The following is a 27,561-nucleotide window of genomic DNA, read 5'->3' as shown; positions in this document are numbered from 1 at the left end:
AGTGTGCCTGAGAAGGTGCATGCAGCAGCCAAGGTGCAGCACTGTAGCAAGGTAGAGTGCGCAATCTGTGGTGTGATTTAACACTTGGTCTTGGACAAGACTGAGTGGTTGAATTTTATCATCAAAAATACAGGGTGATCCTGTCTTTCTTGTCCATGTTGCTGGTCCCTATAAAGGGTCTAGGCTTCACCTGCTACAGTGGGCATACCCCTAAGGTGATCTTCATAGGAATGGACCACAGCCCTGAGCTTATATCCCAATGCTGGACATACCTTACTTTAAATTGCATCGGGATTCAGGCCCCCAATAAGTTGCTATGCTGTTGATATATTCTCCTCCCGTCAGCAGAGGGACAGCCAAGTTACTCAAAGCCCAAGAGACCAATACAAAGTGCTGAGAGATGTAGTCTAAGGTGGCGGCCATGTTTTGCGGGTGACAGCGATTTAGAACTAAAAAATCCTAAAGCCCTGAGCAGCAAAAGGAGCCAGGGGAATCAATATTTATTTTCTGCCCAAGAAAATACTGCTCTCTTGGCGCTGGGGGAGTTTAGCTGTTCGGACCTGTTGGAGTGAGCAGCCCTGTGTAGAGGCCTAAGCTGTCAGGACTAAAGCATTCTTGAGCAACCCACCAACTGGAGCGGTAACCGGGAGGTCACTGATCCCATAGCATCTACTGTTCCACTTGTCGTTTTCTCTAGACATGCTGAATTTGCCAAGCAAGCCGCCACTACCACAGCTACCATCTCAGGAACCTGTTCTTGATAGGAGGGCCCCCTTTTCACTGCAGACATCATCCCCAGCCAGTGGAGTTAGTGGGCAGGCTGCCCGGAAAACCTACACCTGACACATAGTTGAGAGCAGGTGTAGGTGTGACATCTAATGTATCCCTTTTCATTTCTCCTGCACAATCCGACCTGTATGGCTGTGGCCCTTAACTCTTGGTTCTTTTCCATATATCGCCACCTCACAATATAGTTCCATTGCAGTCCATAAAGTGTTCCCTTAGCCAACGAGTGCTGCATTGCAAAGTCAAAGGAGAGCAATACTGCAATTGTATTGCCTGCAGTAGACTACAACCATCTTATGTGCACCAACGCTTGTCTACTGGGCCCCAATGTAGCTTGAGAGGATCCCTCTCAGAGACTGCCCCTCTTGCTCAGGTTTTGCATTCCCCTTCCTAAACTGTTTATGCTGTTCTTTTTGGAGTAGAACCTCCTAATCCAATCTAGACCTGGCACAACCACCATAAGATCACGAAAGCAATATAGTCTTTTTGTTTCACAAAAACCATCTCATGGCCTGCCAGGTACTCAGGATGGTGTTGCTACGGCTTATGCAGATTTGGGCTACCACATTATTACGTATATATTGTGTGTACCACTGTTTCTGCAGTTATTACCGCTCATCCAGAGTGCTAATTCAGGTAATGGTAACTGACTTTGTTTGCATTTGTTGGATGACCACTTTGCCAATAACCAAAAAGGGCACTTATTCTGAGCCTTGTTTGGCTTTTTGTAGCAGCTGGATAGAGTGTTGAAATATTTGTGTGTTCAATCTCCTGTCTAAAGGGAACAAACAAAACGGGTTTGTCAGTAGGGTAGGGGCTTGAGAAGTGGGTGGCAAGGTTTAGAGAACCTGTTTTCACCAGGGGCACCTTTAGGGGTGGCGCTGCATACGGTACAATTAATGTAAACTGAAAACTGTACAATTACATACTGTAAACTGAAAGTTTAATTGGGCTTTAAAAGATTTTCCAGCATAAACCTGACCTCTCCGATTAGTAACATGGATAAAATTTTGCACAACCAACATTCTATATTTTTTCTACAGCATTAAATATTTTACACATGGGGCCCACCAGCAGGCATAATGGCTTCCGGCAAGAACAGTGGTCCTCTAGGAATGGATTTTAGCCGGCCAAACTGAATTTTTGTTATGCCACAGTCAATTAATTAAATCAAAATACAAAGTCAATTAATTCAAACAAAATAAAAACAAACGTTAACACAGAGAAAGCTGTAAAACAGGCATTTTTAGAGGAAAAAAATATGCTAGGTCTCCAGCATTCCCAGAAATAAGTACAAAGAACTTTGGAGGGGATTGCTGGTGATCTAGAAAGACTCAGTCGTTCCCACCAGCCAGGATGCAGTTAATTATCAGAGTTAACTGATGAGAGAAAGTAGTGTTAGTGTCCGGTGCTGGAAAAAGAAGGGAAAAAACACTTGTTAATGAGACAACTGGACAGAATGCAGGTGTCATGCGCTGTGTTCCGTTCAGGCTTCGTACACCCCCTAATGACAAACCAGTGCAAAGACAGGAAGCTAAAAGGAGATGAAACAGGAAATGTGGGGTCACCAACTTTTTAGTTTTACTGTCCTCCTTCTCAATGATACTGTTCGTCTCCTCCTCTTCTTCAAATGGATTGCTACTCGACTGTGTAGACTGTACTGATTGCACACTAAGATAGCTGACCGGGAAGAAGAGAGCAGGCACATCAAACTCAAACCAAAGATAGTGAACTAAAACTTATAAGAACACAATCAAAAATGATTTTAAGTGTATGTCTGGGTAAAAGAAAAAAAAAAATATTTAGTATATGCTTTCAATACATACGTCATCCATTTAAATCCTGTTTCCATTTTATCTGTTTAAAAATGCTACAAAGTACAGAAAAATACCTGTTTATCTACTAGAAATCCAGTAAGCTTCTAACTTCCTATCTGGGTAACACAGTGCCTCCTAGGCACTATAATTTCAAGATTTTATCAGGCCTGCCCAGTTTTCTTCTGTTGGACTACGGAACCCCCCCAAAACATAGAGGAGAAGTTCAGTAGTTCAACAATGGAGAACCAGTCAATGCTGAAAACGCTGCTTGAGATTTCAATACTGCACTAGCAGATTTGTCAGTTCACAACCAGAAGTCGGAAAACTTCTGAATGTCTGGAAGGATCAATCGGTATTTCCCTGTACTTGCAGCAATTTAAACAGACAGCATATTAAAATGTGTATGTATTACAGAGATGTACCGAATGGATTTCTTTATTTTTCCCAGACCTACACATTAAGAAGTGTACCAGACCTGAAGTGAAGTGGATATGCTTTCTCTGTATTTTTTCAAATTATGTGATAAAATATGCTGGTTGGTACTGTGGCCTTGCAGTGCTCAGGTCTTGGGTCTAAGCAAGGACATTGCCAATATGCGGTGTCTATGTTCCCCTTGTGCTTTTTAGGTCTTTCTTGCAGGAGTTCTGGTATATATTCTCAATCTAAAATGTACTGGCAGATTTTTGCTAGCATCCTAACCAGCTGTGTGAAGTGGAGAGAGATTATGCCCTGTTCTGTGTTCTGGGGTGTGGATAGAAGTAAATGGTTCTATAAATATGGGTTAAATGAGAAAGCAGAGCTCCTCAAAGAACAGGCATGAAAATAATGCATCATAAGTTCTTCTCTCTGCCTGGTATGCCACTAGCTATAAAGTAGCTTTTATGGAATCTAAACAGCAGAGTTAGGTCCACATTAAAGTATTAGGCCTCTTTCACACGGAGTGGACCGTATTTCGATCCGCTCTGGCACTTTTTTTTTTACGGACACGGATGACACTTGTGTCATCCGGTCCGTATGTCCGCATATCATCCCATCCGTTTGCGCGTGATATACGGACATATTGTATGTCTATGGGATTGCGGATGTCAGCGGATGACACCACTGACATCTGATTTTGCACCCTTTCCGTTTTTTAAACGGAAAAAAAAAAACGGAACAGAACTGAAAGGACGAAAATTGGATGTCAACGGATGGTCATCCGCTGACATCCGCAAACCCATTGACATGCATTATGTCCGTATATCACCCGCAAACGGATGGGGTGATATACGGCCATACGGAACGCCTGTGTGACAGAGGCCTTACTCGGGCTAGGCATAGTAAAGTTATCAAACACATGACATAGCTGGAACAAGTAGGTGCTGCAGTACTGAGTCGACTGTCTTTGAGCAGTGATAGCCTGCAGTGGGCACAGAAATCAGCAGAATATTCAATGAAAGCTCTGCTGATGTCAGCACCTGCATAGCACAGCTTCTGCTAGTCACGTGACCCTTAACTAACACATGCAGCACCCCTTTTATTGCAGCTCTTATTGGACAACTTTTATTCTGTCCTCCCTTTCCCTAATGTCCTAGTCAATATTGGAGAGACAAGGTCACTGCCTATTCAAGGCAAAGTGACAATGTCTGCACATGGTCCAGAGGCATGTATGACTCTTCTGCCAGCCAAACTCCCTTCCCACGTAGCTAGAGCCCTTGGTAACGGAGGGTGTTTCCAGGTATGGGAGAGAACACAACTATCACTATGTGACCGTGTTTGGGCCTGGCTCTTTAGGACCAGGCACTGTCACATAGTTGGTGCAAAGAAATCATCCCCTTTTAAAAAAGCAGAACTCCAGGCAAAAAGATTTTCAAAAGTTCTGATGTGTAAACATCTCCTCAGGTATAACACATGGTCAGATCCATCCATTATACTTTAAAATCAATCCTTTCCCTTATGCTAGATAGTACAGCTCCCACTGTACTTTCAAACCCACTCCAGGTCTCAAACGCATGCGCTAGTGTTACTTTCCAGGCTTGGGGGGAAATGGGGCTAACTGCAGAAGGTGTCACTAAAGAAAAAGTGTCTTCATAAATAATAACAAGAGCACCCATAGTTTTTTCTGCAGTATGAACACAGCACCTTAGTAAAACTGTGAAAGAATCTAAGGCCAAAACACTTGTTTATTAGTTTTGGATCTAGTAGGGAAGGGTCAGAACCTCAGTCCTTTTTATTTTTGTTTGGTTCCACACGAGAGAGATTCAACCTCTCAAAGTGGCCTAGTGACCACTGCAATTTGTACTAAAAGCATTGGGAAATCCAAAATTTTAAGTTGTTCCCAGACAGGGAATAGATGGAAAATTCAACAGCTATAAAGATTCACTTCTGACAGATTTCATCTTACTTCCTGTTGTGTCTTCCAAATGGGGCCCAGTTGGCCAAAAAAAAAAAAAGAATGTTAAGGGGTGTTAAATACCCTACGCTAACCTATCCTAAATGATAGAAAAAAAAATTGGATTTTTGATTTACCGTAAAATCCATTTCTTTGATGTTCATTGACAGACACCACTCTTGGCTCCTGGTATTCATAACCATTGGGTTATACTGCCCCCTACAGGAGTAGGGCACTAGGCAGAAAAAAATCTGGCTACAGCCATGGGCAGTTCCAGGGGCTATACGCCCTCTCTCTCTGCTATAGCTACTCCGTTTTGTAACAAGCAGTGTCAGGTGGATACTCCGCAGAGGGGTGGGTGCTGTGTCGGTCAATGAACATCAGAGAAATGGATGTCACGGTAAGTCAAAAATCACATTTTCTCTTTCATTCACTGATGGACACAGCTCCTGGTATTCATAACCATTGGGACGTCCCAAAGCAGTGTTAAACATGAGGGGGGGGGGAAACGACAACCAAAAGTGGTCGCAGAGGAAGCAAACCACCCTTTTTGAGGTCCATCTGTGAGCACAAATAGAGAGTCTGACTTGCTGAAAGACTCTGTAGCTGCCAGGTATACCCTAATAGCCCAGACCACATCCAAGGCATGCAAGGCGAGTTCTTTCGGATGTTTAGGTCTTGGACACAGGGAAGGCAACACAATGTCTTCATTCAAATGAAAATCAGAGATAACCTTTGGAAGGAACAACAGGCAAGGGCGAAGAACCACCTTATCCCTGTGAATCATCAGGTAAAATGAACGACAGGATAACGCCGCCAGTTCCGACACCATGCGTGCAAAAGTGGTAACAAAAAAAAAAAAAAAAAAGACAACATAAGCAGGGTAATCACTCGAATGTTTTAAAAAAAAAAAAAAAGCTTTTGCAGAGCTGAAAGCACCAAATTAAGATCCCAAGGCAGCAACGGAGCCCGCACCGGAGGAACCAAAATGTCGGACACCCTGAAGAAAGGTACCCACCAGGGAGTTTGTGGCCAAAGGCCGTTGGAAGAAGACTGCCAATGTGGACACCTGGCCCTTGATGGTACTCAAGGCCAATTTCTGTTCACCCTCCCATTGAAGGAAGGGAAGGATCCGAGCCACTGAGAAGGAGCGAGGAGGAACGCTAAGAGACTCACACCACGCAATGTATGTCTTCCACGTACAATGGTTGATCTCTCCAGAAGTAGATTTCCTAGATTTCAACAGGGTAGGAATCACAGACTCAGATAAACCCCTACCCCTCAGCACCTGGTGTTCAACAGCCAAGCCGTCAAAGCCAGCGACTGTAAAGCAGGATGGAAGATCGATCCTTGGGACAGAAGATCCTCCCTGAGAGGAAGCTTCCAAGGAACGTCGGTGACCAGCTGCACCAGATCGGCGTACAAGGCCCAGCGAGGCCAGTCCAGAGCCACTAAGATGACCTGAATCCCCTCTGCCTCGATCCTGCATAGAAGTCTGGGCAGAAGCTTGAGAGGAGGGAAGGCATAAATCAGCCGATACTGACCCCACAGGGCCACCAGCACATCCCTTGACTGAGCCACAAAGATCTGCATCTTTCTGTTGAGCTGAGATGCCAACAGATCCACCTCAGGGGTGCCCCACCAGAGACAAAGCTAATGAAACCCCTCCGGGTGAAGGAACCACTCCATTGTCCAACGCATGCCGACTGAGATAATCCGCCTGCCACTTTTCCAACCCGGGAAAGTGTACGGTGACTAGAGTTGGAACAAACCATTCTGTTCACCTTAGAATGCCGGCTACCTCCAGAGCCGCCAGGACCTTTCTTGTGTCCCCTTGATGATTGACATAAGCCACGGCATTGTCCAATTAAATGCACACTGGACAACCCTGAAGACGATCCGTCCAATGATCCAGACACAGAGTTCCAAGACATTGATCGGCAGTCTGGACTCTTCCAGAGTCCAAATCCCCTGAGCAGAATGCTTGCCGAAGACGCCTCCCCAGCTGAACAGGCTGGCATCCGTGGTGACCATTGTTCAATACAAGGGGAGGAAGGATTTTCTCAGCCAAAGCGCCGGAGATAGAAGCCACCATATCAAGGACTCCCTCGTTCCGACTCAGCCGGATCTGATATTCTGGAGACTAGGGAGTCTTGTCCCATTTGGTCAGAATCTCCCATTCCAGGTACCTCGTATGGAACTGTGTAAACGGAACCGCCTCAAAAAGGGATGACCATCTATTGGACAGCAAGAGACGATATGCAACCTGCAATTTCTGGAGTATGTCTAGAGGAAGGAGCGCTCTGGCTAAGGCTGAGTCCAGAGTCAGGCCCAGATAGTCCAGCTTCATGGACGAAACCAGAGCAGACGTGTGAACGTTCAGAATCCAACCGAACTCCCACAGAGTCTGGATTGTGATCTCCAGGCTGTCCACCACAGCAGAGGGAGACTCCGCTTGCAGAAGGAGAATGTCCAAGTAGCCCAGTACCGCGATCCCCTGTTGGCGTAGCAAGGCTAGCACTGGGGCTAAAACTTTTGTGAAGACCCGAGGAGCAGAGGCGAGACCAAAGGGTAACGCCACAAACTAATAATGCTCTGTGATTGGCACATATTGGAATGTGAAGGTAGGCATCCTTGATATTGAGTCGAGGAAATCCCCAACGCAGGGATGCCACCATCTTTCGAATGGACTCCACAAAGCAGTTTAGCGCCTTGAGGTCCAGGATTGGATGCACTTTGCCTTCCTTCCTTGGGATTGTGAACAGGTTTGAGTAAAAACCCTATACATGTTCCAAAGTCGGAACCAGGACAATCACCACAAACAGGCCCTGTAAGCAGTCTGGGGACAGGCGCAACTCGGAAGGAAAAAACCTTCATATTGAAGGAACCTTGTCCACGGGTCTAGAGAAGCCCGATCTTGGCTTGCCAGACCAGGTTTGTCTGGATCCTCCTGAAGAGGCCCCGAAAGGCTTCGAGCCCTTGTCAGGCGAATCTGAGGGACGAAAAAACTTTTTATGAGCTGAGAAGGAAGGTCCACGTCTATGACGAGGTTCCTTGCCCTTAGAAGCCTGCAGAAGAAAAGTACTCTTCCCCCCCCGTGAGACCTTTAATGATGTCATCCAGGGTAGCTCCAAACAGGCGATTGCCTTGGAAAGAGTGTACATACGGTGGACCACAGCCTCCGCCTTCCAGTCAGCCAGATCCTTAAAGGCCGGGGACTCTTCAACCGGAATCATAGTTGCCTTGTTTAATCAGGAAACTGGAGGGTCCACCATCGGTGGCAGTCCACTTCTTAAAAAGGGACTCCTCATAGGGGTAACACCTAGTAAAGCGCTTCGGGACCCCACAGGCACGCTTTGGTCGTCCCCACTCTTCAGCGACTATTCTGTCAAAATAGGTGGGGAAAGGAAACACCTTTCTAGATGGCTTGTGAGTGCCAAAGGGTACCTGCGCCTCTCTCGCAGCTTCAACTGCGTCCTCCATCTACAGGGTCTCACACACAAATCAGTGCATCCACCAGCGCCTTTTCGTGTGTGGTCGCAGACATAGAGGAATCATCCTCACTACCATAGGATTCCAGGTGTGTGGTTGCAGATCCAGCAAGGTGACCCACGTCCGCAGCGGCCAAGTCAGATTAAGGATCTGATGAGGCAGGGGAGGGCGGGGGGTGCTTTTTGCAAGCCCGTAAGCCACCTCAGCCTGGGAAACAAGGGACCGCCGTCAGTGCATGGATGGATGCTTGGGACCTGGAGGGCCCTGCAGCCTCAAAGAGGGGATCAGGTGGGAAAATGTGCTCCAAAGACTCCATGAGTCCCCAGGGGGATCCCACAAAAAAATGTAAAAAACACTGCTAAGGGACAACCCCCACCACGCTGGCAGCACCACCCGGTCGCCAAGCAAAAAGCACCAATCGATCCTCAGCAGAGGGCGAGGACCCCACCAGACACACCACTCGCAGAGACAAGCACCTGCAGCCACCAGGATAATCTGCACTACACGTGCAGCGATCATGAAGTAAAATGATCCAGGAGTCAGCACTAGGGGATGAGGGGGGCTCCCACCACCGAAATCGCCGCCCACAGGGCTTCACTGTCGCGGCCGCCACTACTTTCAATGGAAAACCACAGCAAAATGGGCGCCTGGACTACACAAACATGGCCGCCGTGTACAGAACACACAGGCTACAACAAAACGCCAGAAACACGAGGCATACAGGGACCCAGGATTGGGAGACCAGGCCTAAGCGACGATCCAGGCAGGAAGGCAGGGGGGCTGTCTGCCAATAAGAATGCTGCGACTTTGGCCGAGACCTGGTCATATGCGACCTCGCGAGGCGTTTAACTCGCAGGCCAGCCCTCGTCCAGAAGGGCTATGTCGCAGTCGACCTAGCGCGGAGCCGAGATCTGAGCGCGCTCACTGGGCAGACTGGGGTGACCACTGGATCTAGATTATCCAGCCTGTAACCCAGTCTGGCAGTTGATTGTAGTACTCACAGGAAAAATCAAGGAGACAAAAAAATTCTATTTTTTCTATCTAAATTTTGCCTGGACCAAAGACCCCAGCAAGGAACTAGGTCCTTACTCCTGACTAGACATATGCCGGTTTTCGGTAATTCGATATATCGCGGTATTGCATAGCCACGGTATTGTTATTGTGGCATTTTTAAAATACCGAGTTTCTCTGTCAAGTCTGCCTGACTTGTGAATTGATACATTTCAGTGAGCTGGATGACTCATTCACTCACACAGCTAACCCCTTTCAGCATTATGTCTCCTAACTATAAACAAAAATGATTACATTTGTATCTTTTCCCTTCCCTCTGCCAGGGAGAAAGGAAGTTTAACCTCTTAAAGACTGGATCTTTTTCTGACATTTGTTGCTTGCAAGTTAAAATCAGTTTTTTTTTTTGCTAGAAAAGTACTCAGAACCACCAAACATTTTATATATTTATTTAGCAGAGACCCTACAGAATAAAATGGCGATTGTTGTAATATTTTATGTCACACTGTATTTGCGCAGCAGTCTTTCAAACGCAATGATTAGACTTTAATGAATAAAAAAAAAAAAAAAAAACGTAACAGTAAAGTTATCCCAATTTTTTTTTTTTTGTTACACAGAGAATCGTGATCTTTATTCCAAGCTAAAAAATCGTGATTCTCATTTTGGCCAGAATCGTGCAGGTCTAATATATATATATATATACACACACACGCATAGCAGCCCACATTACATTATTATATAGCCATCAAGCAGTGTCTGGCCTACATGGTGATGACTGGTCCTGGCGCTCTGATCCGATGGCCTGGTCTTTAAAGGGGCAAATCCTTACGATCCAGAAGTGGTTAAACCTGCAGGAGGACCGGTGTTTTTATCTATTAATGACTTTACTATTGCTTTAGGCCTGGTTCACATGTATGCGGGTTGGTGGTTCACATGTATGCGGGTTGGCGGTTCACATGTATGCGGGTTGGCGGCCCACATTTGCACAGGCATAGCAGCCCATTGATTTGAACGGTCTGCTATGCCCTCATTTTCCGCAGAAAAAAGGTGCATGCAGCATTTTTTTTAAAATTCAGTGGCCTTGAAATCCATCCTGCTTTTGCACCATGCGACTAACCTGCAGTTCCTGCTCTGGCAAGCTTTCTGCATTTTTTGTATACGTGGGCACGGCATTTAAAAATAAACAGTTTGCGTGTGCAGCGACGGCAGGTAAGTCGCATGGTGCAAAAGAAGGATGGATTTCATGGCCACTGCATTTTTTTAAATTCTGCATGCACCTTTTTTCAGCTGAAAACGCAGGCATAGCAGCTCAAGCCCATTCACATCAATGGGCTGCTATGCCTGTGCAAATGTGGGCCCCCAACCCGCATACATGTGAACCGCCAACCCGCATACATGTGAACCAGGCCTAAAGCAATAGTAAAGTCATTAATAGATAAAAACACCGGTCCTCCTGCAGGTTTAACCAATTAATGACTTTACTATTGCTTTAGGCCTGGTTCACATGTATGCGGGTTGGGGGCCCACATTTGCACAGGCATAGCAGCCCATTGATGTGAATGGGCTTGAGCTGCTATGCCTGCGTTTTCAGCTGAAAAAAGGTGCATGCAGAATTTAAAAAAATGCAGTGGCCATGAAATCCATCCTTCTTTTGCACCATGCGACTTACCTGCCGTTGCTGCACACGCAAACTGTTTTTAAATGCCGTGCCCACGTATACAAAAAATGCAGAAAGCTTGCCAGAGCAGGAACTGCAGGTTAGTCGCATGGTGCAAAAGCAGGATGGATTTCAAGGCCACTGAATTTAAAAAAAATGCTGCATGCACCTTTTTTCTGCAGAAAATGAGGGCATAGCCAGCCCGTTCAAATCAATGGGCTGCTATGCCTGTGCAAATGTGGGCCGCCAACCCGCATACATGTAAACCACCAACCCGCATACATGTGAACCAGGCCTAAAGCAATAGTAAAGTCATTTATAAACAACACCTCCTTCAGGTTTAACCACTTCTTGACCACAAGGATTTGCCCTCTTAATGACCAGGCCATCGGATCGGAGCCGAGCGCCAGGACCAGTTATCACCAGTTAGGCCAGACACTGCTTGATGACCTATTTTAGGCCTGGTTCACAGAGTCTGTACTGACTGACTATATAATAATGTGCATAAGTGAACCAAAGCCCCTAAATTCAGCAATGAAATTGAAGTGAGGTGGAAATTTAATAATTTAAATTTAATAATAGAATACCGTGATAATACCGTATACCGTGGCAAAACCTTAATCAATTAATCGCAGCATGAAAATCTGATACCGTCACAAGCCTACTCCTGACTAGGCAGAAAAAAAAACTTAGTGGCTATAGCAGAGAGAGGGGGTATACTCCCTGGGACTGCCCATGGGTGTAGCCAGAATTTTTGTCCGCCTAGTTTCCTACTCCTGTAGAGGGCAGTATAACGCAATGGTTATGAATACCAGGAGCTGTGTCCGTCAATGAACAAAAGAGAAAAATAGTATTGCTTTAGACATATTTTATTGATTAAGCTAACAAGGGACAGCTGTATAAACGTTTTTTCCCACAGCAATCATCAAGGACCAGGGAAGGGGAGTGTAGTGTTTAGTAACCAAGGGATGGGAGTTGGCAAAAAAATTAAATAAAAATAAATACCTTGTAAGGCATATCAAATGTGTAGAGAAGGGCATCTCCTCTATAAGCACTCTTGACAGAAACATTGCTCCTCTATTGCCACTTTCACTCTAATTAAGACAGGGATTTAGAATGCAAATCTGGTGCAGCTCTGCAAGAAACCAATCAGCTTCCAGGTTTTAATGTAAAAGCTTAACTGAACAATCTGAAGTTAGAAGCGTATTGACTACCATGCATAGCTGCACTAGATTCCGAGTACTCCAGTTTCAGTAATCTACCCCAAAGTATTTTTTCACTACAGGCTCAAGCTGGACATCAGGTTTGAGACTCCTAATGAATGACTTCCCCACACCTTTGTTTAGAATCTTGAACAGAGACCTGAATCAATGATCATACTTGCTGCATTTAGAACAACAAACTGCAGTACCTACTGCTAGCTAACAGCACTGCTAACTATGCTCATAAACATGAAAAAAATGGATGCATCTCCTGATTCCAGGTGATATGAATAACTCTATAATTTAAATGGATTTAGATAGAACGTTTAAATGATTAAAATAGGAGGACTAACAACTGATAACCATGCCAGCCAGTTTTCCCTAATTAGAGAAGCTTGCCATGTCACACATCTTTACCTGCTGTGTTTATTCTGGACAGACTGCTCCCCAGCTTGGCTGATTCCAGTTAGGGTCACCCCTTCTCCTGGCTTCTTCTTTTCTCTTCTACTCAGAGTGCGGTTTAAATCAGCAGACCACTCCTGCAAGAGGTGACAGACCAAAAATCATAGTAGGGTAGAACTGTGCAATAACATTTATCCACAAGGTGTCACCAGAGGAGAAACTAAGGAAAGCAGCATAACAGTGGGAGAAATAAGCCATTTTCTGAAAGCATACCACATTGTATGGCAATAAAAGCATGCAACATTAAACATGTACAGATGAGTATGAAACATAGATGGCTTTAAGGGGAAGTAAAAAAAAAAAAAAAAAACAGAAGGCATAGTAAACAGCACTTAAAGTGAGGAAACAGCAAAAGGTGCATCGTGAGGTTGCCATGACAACAAGAAGTGAAACCCATTATGTCTTTTCGTATGTTTTTTTTTTCTTTTTTTATGAAACCGACATGACGCAGCACTCCAACTTGACAATATGCAAAGTCTAATAATTTTTCTTTTAATCAGCCACAGCCTGAGTAGAAAAGCCTGTCTCCGCTGCTAGCATGTCATATATGAGGAGCTTTGTACCCTATGGGAAAGCAGTAGGCTGTTTGCAGGGATCTAAGTCTGTTTCCCAATTCCCCTTGCCTTGCTGAGTCACAGCGCTCCAATCACTGGGGATCATGAGCTTTGAGGATTAAAGAGCTATAGGACCAAATGTGTTGGGCCTCTATAGAGAGCACTTCTTGCACACAGACACAAAGGTCCTTCTCAGCTGCTGCCGGCAGGGGACAGACTTTTCCACCCGGGCTGTGGCTGCTTTAGAGAAAAAAAGCAAACTGCAAGACAATAAAACAACTTTTGTTTTGTTGCACCTAGGATGTACATAGCATACAGTGCATCTGGAAAGCATTCAAAAGGCTTCACTTTTCCACAATTTATGTTGCAGCCTTTTTCCAATAGATTAAATTCACTATTTTCCTCAAAATTTTACAAACACCCCACCCCCCCATAATGACAATGTGAAAGAAGTTCGTTTGAAATCATTACAAATTTATGAAAGAAGCAAAACAAAAACAAAAAAAAAATCACATGTACATAAGTATTTACAGCCTTTGCCATGACACTCAAAATTGAGTTCAGGTGCATCCTTTTTCCACTGATTATCCTGGAGATGTTTCTACAACTTGATTAGAGTCCACCTGTGGTAAATTCACGTAATTGGACATGAGTCGGAAAGGCACACACCTGTCTATATAAGGTCCCGCAGTTAACAGTGCATGTCAGAGCACAAACCAATCCATGAAGTCCAAGGAATTGTCTGTAGACCTCCGAGACAGGACTGTATCGAGGCACAGATGTAGGGGAAGAGTACAGAATAATTTGGTAGAATCTCCAGATGGAAGCCACTCCTTAGTAAAAGGCACATGATAGACCGCCTGGAGTTTGCCAAAAGGCACCTGAAGGACTCTCAGACCATGAGAAACCTAATTCTCTGGTCTGATGAAACAAAGATTGAACTCCTTGGCCTGAATGCAAGCATCACGTCTGGAGGAAACCAGGCACTGCTCATCACCTGGCCAATACCATCCCAACAGTGAAGCATGGTGGTGGCAGCATCATGCTGTGGGGATGTTTTTTAGCGGCAGGAACTGGGAGACTAGTCAGGATTGAGGAAAAGATGAATGCAGCAATGTAATAAGACCTCCTTGATGGAAACCTGCTCCGGAGTGCTCTAGACCTCAGACTGGGGCGAAGGTTTATCTTCCAACAGGACAACGACCCTAAGCACACAGCCAAGATAACAAAGGAGTGGCTACAGGACAACTCTGAGAATGTCCTTGAGTGGCCCAGTAAGAGCCCAGACTTGAACCTGATTGAACATCTCTGGAGTGAGCTGAAAATGGCTGTGCACCGACATTCCCCATCCTACTTAATGGAGCTTGAGAGGTCATGAAAAGAAGAATGGGAGAAACTGCCCAAAAATATGTGTGACAAGCTTGTAGCATCATACTCAAAAAGGCTTAAGGCTGTAATTGGTGCCAAAGGTGTTTCAACAAAGTATTGAGCAAAGGCTGTAAATGCTTATGTACATCGGATTTTTTTATTTTTAATAAGCAAACTTCTTTCACATTGTCCTTATGGGGGAATGTTTGTAGAATTTTGAAGAAAATAATGAATTGAATCAATTTTTGAATAAGGCTGTAACAAAATGTGGAAAAAGTGAAGCACTGTGAATATTTTCCAGATGCACTGTATATAAACGGAAAGTTAAATTGGGCTTTAAATGTGCCCACCCCCACCCCTATGCCCCTCCTATACTAAAGCAAAGGGGCCACTGCTGCACTTCGCAGAAGAGGGAAAAGGTGGAGTTTATCAGGTTAATACTGACCCTACTCCCTTTCAAAATAACTTGTTTTAGAAAGCAGAAGTGCAGGAGAAAGTCAGTGTTGCACTGGGCCCCAATCAGGTAGCTGCAGGTGTTTAAAAATCAAATAGAAAAGATGCTAAGGGTGAACTGCATAACTGTATTTGCTCAAAATGACCACAAGTGTGAATTGGACTAGAGCTAGGAATCTGCAGCTGTTGAAGAACCCCAAGACCCAGGTGCCAAGACCAATGGTATCATGACCAATAAAAACGTATTAGTTGCCTTGCTATACAAGCCAAAATAAACATTAAAATTTTACCATGAACGCTTTACTTACTTCATCCTTTTGTACAGCAAAAGCAAGAAACACGGGAAAATAATTATTAGCAACAAAGGGAAGAATCAAACATTTATTATTCATGAAACTTTTCTTATTCATCTCTGCTGACATACAGTTTTTCCCTAATTTTGCAGGTCTATGAAGCAAAGGGTTAAGTGATTATGTAGGAAGGGTCTGTTACAGTGACCACCCCTATTACTCTAGTTCATCTGTGACAACGCTACAGCTAGACTGTGATCTATCATTGCAGAGTAGGGCGGTGACTGTGTCCTATCCAGTTCTCTGCATTGCGGGGGGAGCAGAGTGATGTCCGAGCTGGATTGTGTGAAGGCTCAGAGCACTGCTAGAGAATTCTGGGCTTTGTTGGATTATACACAGGCCTGTTCTAGAAGGGCTGCTAACAGAGGATGTACAATAGATGCCCCAGGTTAACTGAAATGTTTATTTAAGCAGAAAAAAATGGCACACAATAAGGCAGCAATGCTAGGCAGAAAGATGGCAAACATTTAGTACTGTGGCCTTAAAGCATGAAAGAGTTTGGTTAACGTGTGTTTTAAAGGATCAAGCCACCCAAAATAGATATTTTAGTGATTGGTAGAAAATGGAGAATTATTCCAACCTGACAGTTTCTCCTATATTTTTGGGATTCTATTGGTAAGGTCTTTGTGCCAATTTCCTGGGTCTGAACACTTGGCGTGCCTATAATGAAAGGCTCCGACTCTATTGAATTTTTATATTAATTTTATTTTATAGAGAATGTAACAGGAAGAGCTGTAACACACAAAAGTGGGTGAGGAATACACAAAATTCCCAGGTGGACAGAAACATAGTTCAGAATAATGTTAGAAAGACCTTCCTGTAGTATCCAAGTCAGATGAGAAGCCCACCAGGCCCACTCTAATATAAAATATCACCTTATGGATGGATTAGTGCTTTAAAAAAATGCAAAAGGTGTTTGTTTATGTAATTCCAAGCATTTAGCTTTAAGCACAGTATTTACTTGGGCAAATGTTTCTATGTACTCTGAAGTGCTGCTTGATTTATTTGTGCTAGAGGAATACAGGAAACAAAATTACTTTGCAGACAGTAAAAGCAGTTAACCCTTTTAATTCCACCAACGTATGTCATTACGCTGACCGCAGGGTTAATCTCACTTTCGTTTGTGCGGGCCAACAAACGATTTCCAGAACATAATGATGAAGCTGCTGTGTGTGCTGTGATGGACTGCAGTGGCATTAGCTATATACAGTAAGTGGTGCTGTGTTCTAAGAGCAGTTCGGGGGACTTCCCATCTGCTGCTGGAATGAAGGAGAGTTGGGAGAGTGCTTCTTTGCCAATTCAGGAGAAGCCTTTTATTTTTAGCAATAAATACAAGGTTTCCTCCAATTGGCTAATCAGAGAAAGCATTCAGCCCAACTGTATTTCAGGCAGCAGAGTGATGCTGAACACAGCACCACTTACTGTATTGTAGCTAATGGGACTACAATCCGTTACAGTGAAATGAAACCTGGAATTGTTCTTTAAGGAGAACATATATAAACCACTATAAATTTGCTATCACACACCATAGGGGGCTATTGGTTTCCAATGTTCTAGCAATAAAGTTAAGTGCGTGGAGGTAGGGGTAGTGTAAAAAATTAGAGGAACACCTAAAAACTTTAAAAAGAACCCTCAAAATATTTGGAGAAAAGTACAATGAAAATGTGTGCTTGACAAACGACCGCACTAATATAAAAAAAAAAAAAAATGTGCGTTTAATTATATGTGAAACAAACACAAAACTGCCAAAAGCGAAAAGGTTAAAACTAGTTCTTACCTCAAACTGTGGCCAGTTCATTGTCATCCCTGGACCATGATTGTTCTTGAACCATTTGAGGTCCTCTGGAACGTCTGCTGACTTGATTGCATACTCTAGATCTCGGTATATGCTGGAATAGCTGATGAGAACACAAGTCTATAAGATTTCCTTAAAAGCTATACCTTTCTAGAGTTTTAAAACTTTCAATGCCTCTATAGCATTCCACCTACATAGTACACAAAATCTGAAACAGAAGTGGGAGAAACTCTTCAAAAGTGACAAATAAAATGTTTCTTGTTTAGTGATGTAAAGAAAGTATACAACCTCTCATCTTAATATTGTTCTTGTTGCAGATTTTCTCCTTACTTTTTGCATTGTTAGTGACAAAACATTTTTCTATGGGCGCTCTGGATAGTAGTACCTAACTTGACATCATTCGAGGAATCATAACTCGCTAATTATCAAGGCACCGACAGACTTTAGAACAAATCACACGGATGTCCAGCAATACCCCACATTTTCCTGGGTCTCCTCATAAAAGCATTCCTTGGGTCAGCTCCGCCCCCTATGCCCCCGGAAGGATCACCTTGGTATTTACCCAGCGAAATACTATACGCGTCTCATATTCTGCTAAAGGCCTGTCGCCACCACAAGACATTGGAGCTCACTCAACACTGGGGGTATCGGCATATTGGGCTTCTCACGCTACGGTTTTGACAGAAATGATATGTAAGGCAGCCAAATACACTTATTAAGCATTATAAACTTGATGTAATGTCAGTCTCTCATTCCCATTTTGACAAGGCTGTTCTTTCTTTGGCTTGTTCGCAATAGTAAAATAGGAATTTTGTACTTACCGTAAAATCCATTTCTCTGAGTTCATTGACGGACACAGCGAAAATGTAGGGTGGGGAAAAAAAAAAAAAAATCACCCAAGGCTAAACATAAGAGCCCCTAACCAGGACATAGGAGCCTTAACTGGGTCACAGCAGCCCCATCTGAAAAATAAAAGGTTTAAAGAAAAAACACCCCTCAAGAGTGAACAGCCCCTCTTAAACAGCAGCCTGCAAAACTTTGAGGCCAAAAAAAAAAAGCATCAAAAGATGCCAAAGTATCTACCCTATAGAATTTTGTGATGGTATGCACGGAAGACCAAGTGGCCGCCTTGCAAACTTGTGATATTGAAGCCTGACGACGGAAGGCGCAAGAGTCACTGTCTGTCGAAGAAGCGGCCAGCCCTTTTCTTGGTCTGTCTGTAACCACAAAAAGCGAGCCTTACCTCTGAAAAGTCTCAGTAGCTGCCAGATACACCCGAATCGCATGAACCACTTACAAGGAATGCAAAGGAAATTTGTTAGGATAAGCTGGCTTGGGACACAAGGCAACACAATGCCCCCTTTTAAAATGGTAGTCAGACAACTTTGGGCAGGAATGATGGACAGGGACGAAGAACCACTTTATCCCTATGGACCACTAAATAGGGACTCCCACTGGATAATACCGCCAATTCCGATACCATGCGGGCCAAGGAAATAGCCACCAAGAATATTCTCAAATGGAGGTTTCTGGAGAACTGAAAGCACTACATTTAAATCCCATGGTGGCAAAAGAGACCATATAGGTGGAGCCACGTCGAACCCCCTGAATGAAGGTACGAATTAAAGAGTGCATGGCTATGGGTCGCTGAAAGAAGATTGCCAAGGCACACACCTGGCCCTTGATGGTACACAAGGCCGACTTCTGATCAACGCCCTGTTGAAGAAAGGTTAAGATCCAAGCCCCACAAAAGAATCGAGAATGAGCGCCCATCAACTCACACCAAAAAATGTACGCTTTCAACGTACAATGGTATATCTTGCTGGAAGACGACTTCCTCGCCTTCACCATAGTAGGGATCACTGATCCAGACACACCTCTATCCCTCAGTACCTGGCTTTCAATAGCTAAGCCATTAAAACCAGCGACTGTAAAGCAGGATGGTAGATCAGCCCTTGGGACAACTGGTCTTCTCTGAGAGGAAGCCCCCCAGAAACGTTTAAAGTCACCAGGATGATTGGAAGATCTTCGCTCTTGATTCCTCGCAGAAACTGCGGAAGAAGCCTGGGCCAAGGATGATACTGGTCTTATCTTGGTCCTTGGACGCCTGCGGCATCTGTCAGAGGACCCCATGACCTCGTCACAAACTTTGGTATTCTCCTGTGGAGCTGAACCTGCTAAAGCAGTGGTCCTCAACTACGGTCCTTGGGGCCCACTAACAGGCCAGGTTTGCAAGATAACTAAATTACATCACAGGTGATCTAATTTGCTGCTCAGTGATTGCAGTATTCTAGTCTGCATCTCCCCAAGGTAATACTTAAAATCTAGCCTGTTAGTGGGCCCCGAGGACCAGAGTTGAGGACCACTGCGCTAAAGGAGCTGCATATAAAACTGTGCAAACAGAACTGTCTTGAATGTGGATACCACCGGACTCAGAACCTCTATGCAAAATAGGAGAGAAAACTATCTGTGTGACAGAATCAGACCTAGGTTAATCAATTTCCTGGACAGGAATAGGGGGACCTTAGGTAGTTCGGACATCACCTGAACCTTTGCAGGAATTAATGCTGCACAAGGAGACTCAGGATATAAAAAACCTGAAAAGAACAAGCTTTGTCCCCCTTTCTGGGTACCCCCAAAGAAACATTTTGCAGATCTCCTTGACGCCCACCAAATAAGTCCACGGGGCCTGGAAACAAGAGAAGATGTCCCCCACCCCAATAATGGGTGAGGGTAGGATCTTTATGCTGAAGGGGTCTTGTCTGCAGGTACAGAGAAGCTAGCTCTAGGCTTACCAGACCAAGGTTTCTTGAAACCTCCCGGGGAAGATTTGAAAGATCTTTTTCCCTTATTCTCTGTCCCAGAAGCACAAAATCATTTTCTATGGGCTGAGAAAGAGGGCCCCCGTCTGTGGCTAGGCTCCTTCCCTTTCCTTGACTGTGGAAGGAAGGTACTATTCCATCCCGTAATATCCTTAAAGATGTCATCCAGGGTAGCCCCAAACAGGGGATCGCCTTGAAAGGGCAGATCAATGAAAGCTTTCTAAGAGGCTTGGTCTACGGACCAATTCTTAAGCCACAGCACGCGCCTAATCACCAACGCTGAAATAGAAAGTTTGGACAGCACAGGAGCTGTATCCAGAGCTGCATCACAAATAAACTGCAGCCCATAGACAAACTGGTCCACTAAATCAACATGAGCAGTGGGGACCTGCTCACTCCCCCAGGCCCTTGCGCAAAAGTGTCACACATTCAGTTAGGGTCTGAGACACCAGGGCTGAGGCAACGGTCGAATCAGCCAAAGTAAACATGCTGCAAGCCATAGCCTCCGCTTTGTCAGCCGGGTCCTTAAAGGATGGGAATTCTTCTACTGGGATCATGGTTGCTTTATTCAACCTGGAAACAGGGTCCACTACTGGTGGACTAGCCCACTAGTGACTCCTCAAAAGGGTAACGTACAGCAAAACGTTTGGGGACCTTTAAAAATGGAGGATGCGGGTGATGTAGCCACGGACGTAGCTGTGTCGTTTGGTACGCACAAGTCACATCATACTCCAAAGGTGTGTTTCCTTATGTGCCTTATTTTGACAGGTTTTGACCGCTGCGACTGAGACCCAAGTCCAGTTGTATGCAACGTTTAACTCGTGGGCCAACCACTGTCCGTGAGGCTATATCGTGGCCGACCAAGTGCGTAGCTGCGGTCTGCACACACTCGTTGGCTGGGCTGGAGGAACCACTGGATCTAGATTATCCAGCCCGTCACCAAGCCCTGCAGTTAACTGCAAATCTCCCGAGAGAAAAAACAAAAAAAGATGCAAGGGTGACTAGAGTAAATAAAACTGATTACCTAGAGCAGAGAGGTGGGTTATATACCAGTTGAGAACGGCCCATGGGCATAGCCAGATGTTTTTTGTTCTGCCTAGTCCTACTCCAAGAGGAGGCAATATAACCAACTAGTTATGATTTATGGAGCGCTGTGTCCGTCGATGAACGAAAGAGAAACGTATATAACGCAGTATTTGGTTTCTTAGCTTCCTATTATTCCCTCCCTCTTTTTGTGAGAATTGTTAGTTACGTCCTGAGGTATGCCGTCATGAGGAGATCCAGGACCACGGAAAATTGTTATCAGATACTTACCGTAATTTTCCTTTCCTGGGATCTCCTCATGACAGCATATTTCCCACCCAGTGTCCTGTCCAGAGAAGACAGAAATCAGATTTACACTCCCACACTGGGAGCAGGTAAGAAAAAAGGGAGGCCTGAAATGGATAAGACTACAGTATTGAGGTAACTGGGTGTTTGTATAAGTGTACAAAAATGCATTTAGTTATGTGCAAAGAACTTTGTTAATTTTGACTTTTGGCTCACCCTTCCAGGTTGGACAGATCGAGATGTTTTTCAACATCCAACAGTAAGTCCCTGAAGAAACGCAGTCTCTTGTCCTCAAACTGCTGACACTGTTCAAACACTTGCTCCATATTCTCCATGTACTGTGGGGTGGAGCCATCCAGGTCCTTCAAAGCTTTCTCGTATTTCTCTTTGGTCTGTGACATGAAAAAAGGTGCAAATACTCTCAGTTCTGATCTGACATTAAAATACGAAAACAACTTTATCTCAACTATAGGCATAAAAAATATGTCTCCGAGTTATTTAAAGAAATATTAACCAAAGTAGAACGCCAGACAAAAATAGGATAAAATGAACAGCCCATTAAAAGATAGAAAACCAGAATCAGCCTTTTCTGTAAAATTAATCTTCAATCACCCCGCAGCCTGTTTTGTTCTGCCACTAGATGTCCTCAGTCTGATAGCAGCCAAAATTCAATCAACTTCCTCTAACCCAGTACACCCTATCCTGCGACTGGACATAAGAAAACAGCAGGGTGATGAGTTCATCTCCGTCACACTTTCTCCTTCTAACAGCATGGTTCTTGTCAGCACATCAACTGATTGGGTATTCTGATACTGCATCTTTTCGCCCTTTAGCCTTTCTGTATACATACTGCAAGCAGCTGATACTTTTATTTATATTATTGATTTATAAAAATAATTTTTATTTTTTGTGCTATAATTTGAAAAAAGACCAAACATTTTGTAAAAAAAAAAAAAAAAATGCATTGTTCTTAGTTTGGGGCTTAACATTTTGCAAATTTAGTAATTTACTGTAAGTGGCTGATTGAAAGTCAAATTCAGGAATTTACCCTGCTTTTATTTAAAAAAAATATATATATATACATTAAATGATTACAGAGCTGCATTAATTGGTGTCTATTTTATCTGCATATTGTCCAGCTTTAACCACCTACCCACTGGGCACTTAAACCTCCTTCCTAACCAGACCAATTTTTTAGCTTTCAGTGCTCTCACATTTTGAAAGACAATTACTCAGTCATGCCACACTGTACTCATATGAAATTTTGTCCTTTCTCTGACACAAATAGAGCTTTCTTTTGGTAATATTTTGGTATCATTGGGTTTTTTATTTTTTGCGTTATAAATGAAAAAAGACCAAAAATGTTTTAAGAAAATGCATTTTTCTTTGTTTTGATTTTAGAATTTTGCAAATTTAGTAGTTTTTCTTCATAAATTTTGGCCAAAAGTTATACTGCTACATATCTTTGGTAAAAATAACCCAAATAAGTATATATTTGGTCTTTGTGAAGGTTATAGTCTACAAGCTATGGTGCCAATCATTGAAAATTGATCACACCTGATGGCATATCTCCTTTCTTGAGACACTAGCAAGCCAGGAAAGTACAAATACCCCCCAAATGAACAGTTTTTGGAAAGTAGACTTTCCAAGGTATTTAATAAGAGGCATTGTGAGTTTTTTTAAAGGTTTAATTTTTCCCCACAATTCTTTGCAAAAGGAAGATTCCCCCCCCCCCCCACACAAAACTGTCATATTGCCAAGTCATTTCTCACAAACTGTATAGGCATACTTGCAATTACACCCCAAAATACATTCTGCTATTCCCCCTGAGTATGGCGATACCACATGTGTGAGATTTTTAAACAGCCTGGCCACATACAGAGGCCCAACATCCAAGAAGCACCTCCAGGCATTCTAGGAGCATTACACATACAGTATCTGTTCACCCCTCACATTTTTAAATATTTTATTCTACCTTTTCATGTGACAACACTGAAGAAATGACACTTTGCTACAATGTAAAGGAGTGAGTGTACAGCTTGTATAACAGTGTAAATTTTCTGTCCCTTCAAAATAACTCAACACAAAGCCATTAATGTCTAAACCGCTGGCAACAAAAGTGAGTACACCCCTAAGTTAAAGTGTCCAAATTGGGCCTAAAGTGTCAATATTGTGTGTGGCCACCATTATTTTGCAGCATTGCCTTAACCCTATTGGGCATGGAATTCACCAGAGCTTTACAGTTTGCCATTGGACTCCTCTTCCACTCCTCCATGATGACATCACAGAGCTGGTTGATGTTAGAGACTTGACGCTCCTCCAACTTCCAACTGAGGATGCCCCACAGATGCTCAAAGGGGTTTAGGCCTTGAGTCATGTGGCCCAGTCCCTGAAGGGAGGGGATAATGCTCTGCTTTAGTATGTCACAGTACACGTTGGCATTTATGGTTCCCTCAATGAAATGTAGCTCCCCAGTGCCGGCAGCACTCATGCAGTCCAAGACCATGACACTCACATCACCAAGCTTAAATGTAGGCAAGACACACTTGTCTTTGTACTCCTCACCTGGTTGCCGCAACATGCGGTTGACACCATCTGAACAATACAAGTTCATCTCGGTCTCATCAGACCGGTAATCCAGTCATGATTCCAGTAATCCATGTCCTTAGTCTGCTTGTCTTCAGCAAACTGTTTGTGGGCTTTCTTGTGCATCATCTTTAGAAGAGGCTTCCTTCTGGGACGACAGCCATGCAGACCAATTTGATGCAGTGTGTGGCATATGCGCTGAGCACTGACAGGCTGATCTCCCACCCCTTCAACCTCTGCAGCAATGTTGGCAGCACTCACATGTCCATTTCCCAAAGGCAACCTCTAGATATGATGCTGAGCACGTGCACTCAACTGCTTTGGTCGACCATAGCGAGGCCTGTTCCGAGTGGAATCTGTCCTGTTAAACTGCTGTAAGGTCTTGGCCACATTCTTAGAGCCTAGGCCATCTTTATGTAGATCAACAATTCATTTTTTTCAGATCCTCAGAATTCTTTGCCATGAGGTGCCATGTTGAACTTCTAGTGACCAGTAAGAGAGTGAGAGCAATAACACCAAATTTAACACACCTGCTCCCCATTAACACCTGAGACCTTATAACACTAACGAGTAGACACAGAGGAGGGAAAATGACTAACTGGGCCCAATTTGGACATTGTCACTTAGGGGTGTACTCACTTTTGTTGCCAGTGGTTTAGACGTCAGTGGCTGTGTGGTGTTATTTTGAGGGGACAGCAAATTTACCCTATTATACAAGCTGTACATTCACTACTTTACATTATAACAAAGTGTGATTTCTTCAGTGTTGTCAAATGAAAACATAATATTTACAAAAATGTGAGGGGGTGTACTCACTTTTGTGAGATACTGTATAATATCCTGACAACCTATGACACTTTTGAAGGCCCTGGAGCATCAGGACAATAGAAACGTCAAACAATGTCGCCATTTTGGAAAGCAAACACACCAACACAATCTATTAGGCATAATGAGTCTTTTGAACATGTCATTTTTTTCCCACAAGTCTTTGGAAAATGTGGAAAGAAAAAGAAAAAGCTTTTTTTTTTTTTTTTTTTTTTTTTTTTTTTTAAACACAAAGTTGTCTATCTATAAGATTTCTAACACATAGCATGTACATAGCAATTATGACACCCCAAAATACATTCTGCTATTCCTCCTGATTATGGCGATACCACATGTGAGAGACTTTTCCACAGCCTGGCCACATACTCAGGAAGCAGTGTAATTTCCTGACTACCCATTACACTTTTGTGAGGCACTGTAGGGCACGGAAAAGCACTGGGGTGGCATGGATGTGGCACGGAAAAGCACTGGGGAGGCATGGATGTGGCACTGATGTGGCACGGATGAGCACTGACGTGGCACGGATGGGCATGACTGAGGTATGATTGAGAGGAGGCAGGGGTGAGCAGTGTACTGATCGCTGTGTACAGCGTACGGGGAGAGGAGAACACTGAACCGGACATGCCCTGGTTTGTTCACAATTGATTTCTCTGCCAATGAAAGGAGCAATAACGTGGTGAAGGTCCGCTGTCATTGGCCCTTTACCACGAACTGTGATGCGGAGAGGGCAAACACTTCCATGTGTGGGCGCCAAGGAAACACGATTATGGGAGGACGTCATTGTATGCCCTCCCAGAATAAGCCCACCATGCTGTAACCGTCATTTGTCCATGGCCCAGTTGGCAAGTGGTTAAATATCATCTAAACTTGTGGTCCTGTTGGGCAAAGGAGAAGCTGTAATGCTGTTCTCTGTGACTGATTGTGAGCTCAAGTTCTTTATAGTGTATAAACAAATACCCTGTTTCCCTGAAAATAAGCCCTACCCCGAAAATAAGACCTAGCATGATATTCAGAGATAGCTACAATATAAGCCCTACCCTGAAAATAAGCCCTAGTAAAATCCTTGATCTCTGCCCCTCCATCTGCAGTATTCGGAGAGGGAAAGTAGAGCTCCAGAGGGTCACATGAGTGCCCAGCAGTGCGATAAATAAGGTATTTTCCACAATAAAATTAAAAAAGGAGACACACTGCACATTACATAATCTTTTTACAAAATCGATTACATAATTTTACAATGACTATCCAAGGTTTATTTTTGGGATTACAGAATGTCAATTGAGAGGGGGAGAGAACTTTTTTTTAACATTTTATTTTTTTATTACAGCTTTTTTAGAACATAGAGAGGGCCAAATAACACAGCACAAGCACTGTGCTGTCTATCATGCTTTAAAGGATCGGAATATTTATTTATTTTAGGGTTACAATCACTTTAAGATCGTCATTGTACATACCCTGAAAATAAGCCCTAGTATGATTTTTGTAGCCAAAATTAATATAAGACCCGGTCTTATTTTCGTGGAAACACGGTAATAAAAATTAAAATAAATAAGAAAAAAAAAAAAAGTAAACTGCCCTCATGCTCTTGCGCAGAAGCGAACGCATATACAAGCAGCACGCATATGTAAACGGTGTTCGCACCACACGCAAGGTTGCTGCAAACAGAGCGAGAGCAATAATTTTATCACTAGACCTCCTCCAACTCTAAACAGGTAACCTGTAAAAGCATTTAAAATGTCTCCTATGGGGGGTTTTTAGGTACCGTAGCTTGTTGCCATACATCGAACGTGTGCAATTTTAAAGCGCGACATGTTGGGTATCTATTTGCTCAGCGTAACATCTTTCATTTTATAGTGTATATAGTATATAAATTTAAACAGTATATAGTGTTTAAATTTTTTTAAATATATTTTTCCCCCCAAAAACTGCGCTTAAAAAAAAACTGCAAATACCACAAAATAAAAACTTGTAACGATTGACATTTTGTTCCCTAGGGTCTCTGTTATAAAAAAAAAAAAAAAAAAAAAAAGTATATTGTTTGTGGGTTATAAGTAATTTTCTAGCAAAAAAAATTGGATTTTTGACTTACTGTAAACTCCCTCTCTGCTATAGGTACTCCATTTTGTCAGAAGAATTACAACTCCAGACTCCAGAGAGGGATGGGTGCTGTGCCCGTCAAAGAAACATCAGAGAAATGGATTTTATGGCAAGTCAAAAATCCAATTTTCTCTTTCGCTCATTGGTGGCTCCTGATCTTCTAACTATTGGGACGTCCCAAAGCAACGTTAAACATGAGGGGGTGGGAAACAGCGAAAAGAACCCCCAAGGCTAACTATAGCCAACCAGGTAAACAGAAGCTCAACCCAAACAACTGGAGCTTCCCAGAAAACAATACACCCTCAGAGGACCAGGTCCTCTAAACAGCAGTCTGCAAAACCTTGCGGCCAAAGGAAGCATCCACAGATGCCAATATATCCACTTTATAGAACTTTGTGAAAGTGTGCTCCGACAACCAGATGGTTGCCTTGCAAACCTGCATCACTGTCGCCTGAAGACAGAAGGCCCAGGAGGCACTGAGCCCCCAAGTAGAGAGTGCCTTGACAGAGGAAGAAGGAACCTGACACCTGATGGAATAGGTCTGAATCATCATCAGTCTGATCCATCTGGATTTGGTCGCAGAGGAAGCG

The 27,561-nt window shown here is 43.6% G+C and overlaps 1 protein-coding gene across 2 annotated transcripts in view; it reads right to left on the bottom strand.

The window, feature by feature from the left end:
* Positions 1-27,561, bottom strand: part of PACSIN2 (protein kinase C and casein kinase substrate in neurons 2) — a 114,386-nt gene that overhangs the window by 15,593 nt on the left and 71,232 nt on the right. The window contains exons 5-8 of one of the 2 annotated variants that reach the window (XM_082254271.1): positions 21,683-21,858; positions 17,298-17,418; positions 12,751-12,872; positions 2,359-2,466 (exon numbers count right to left, since the gene is read on the bottom strand). In XM_082254271.1, the coding sequence (XP_082110397.1) occupies positions 2,359-2,466; positions 12,751-12,872; positions 17,298-17,418; positions 21,683-21,858 (527 nt within the window). The remainder of the gene's footprint in view (positions 1-2,358; positions 2,467-12,750; positions 12,873-17,297; positions 17,419-21,682; positions 21,859-27,561) is intronic. The other variant, XM_082254272.1, reaches the window with a different exon arrangement.

The sequence above is a fragment of the Pelophylax lessonae genome, assembly GCF_965119305.1.
Source record: "Pelophylax lessonae genome assembly, chromosome: 4".
Taxonomy (NCBI): Eukaryota; Metazoa; Chordata; class Amphibia; order Anura; family Ranidae; genus Pelophylax; species Pelophylax lessonae.
Note: the sequence above shows the minus strand (reverse complement) of the source record. Positions and strands in the feature narration are given on the sequence as shown.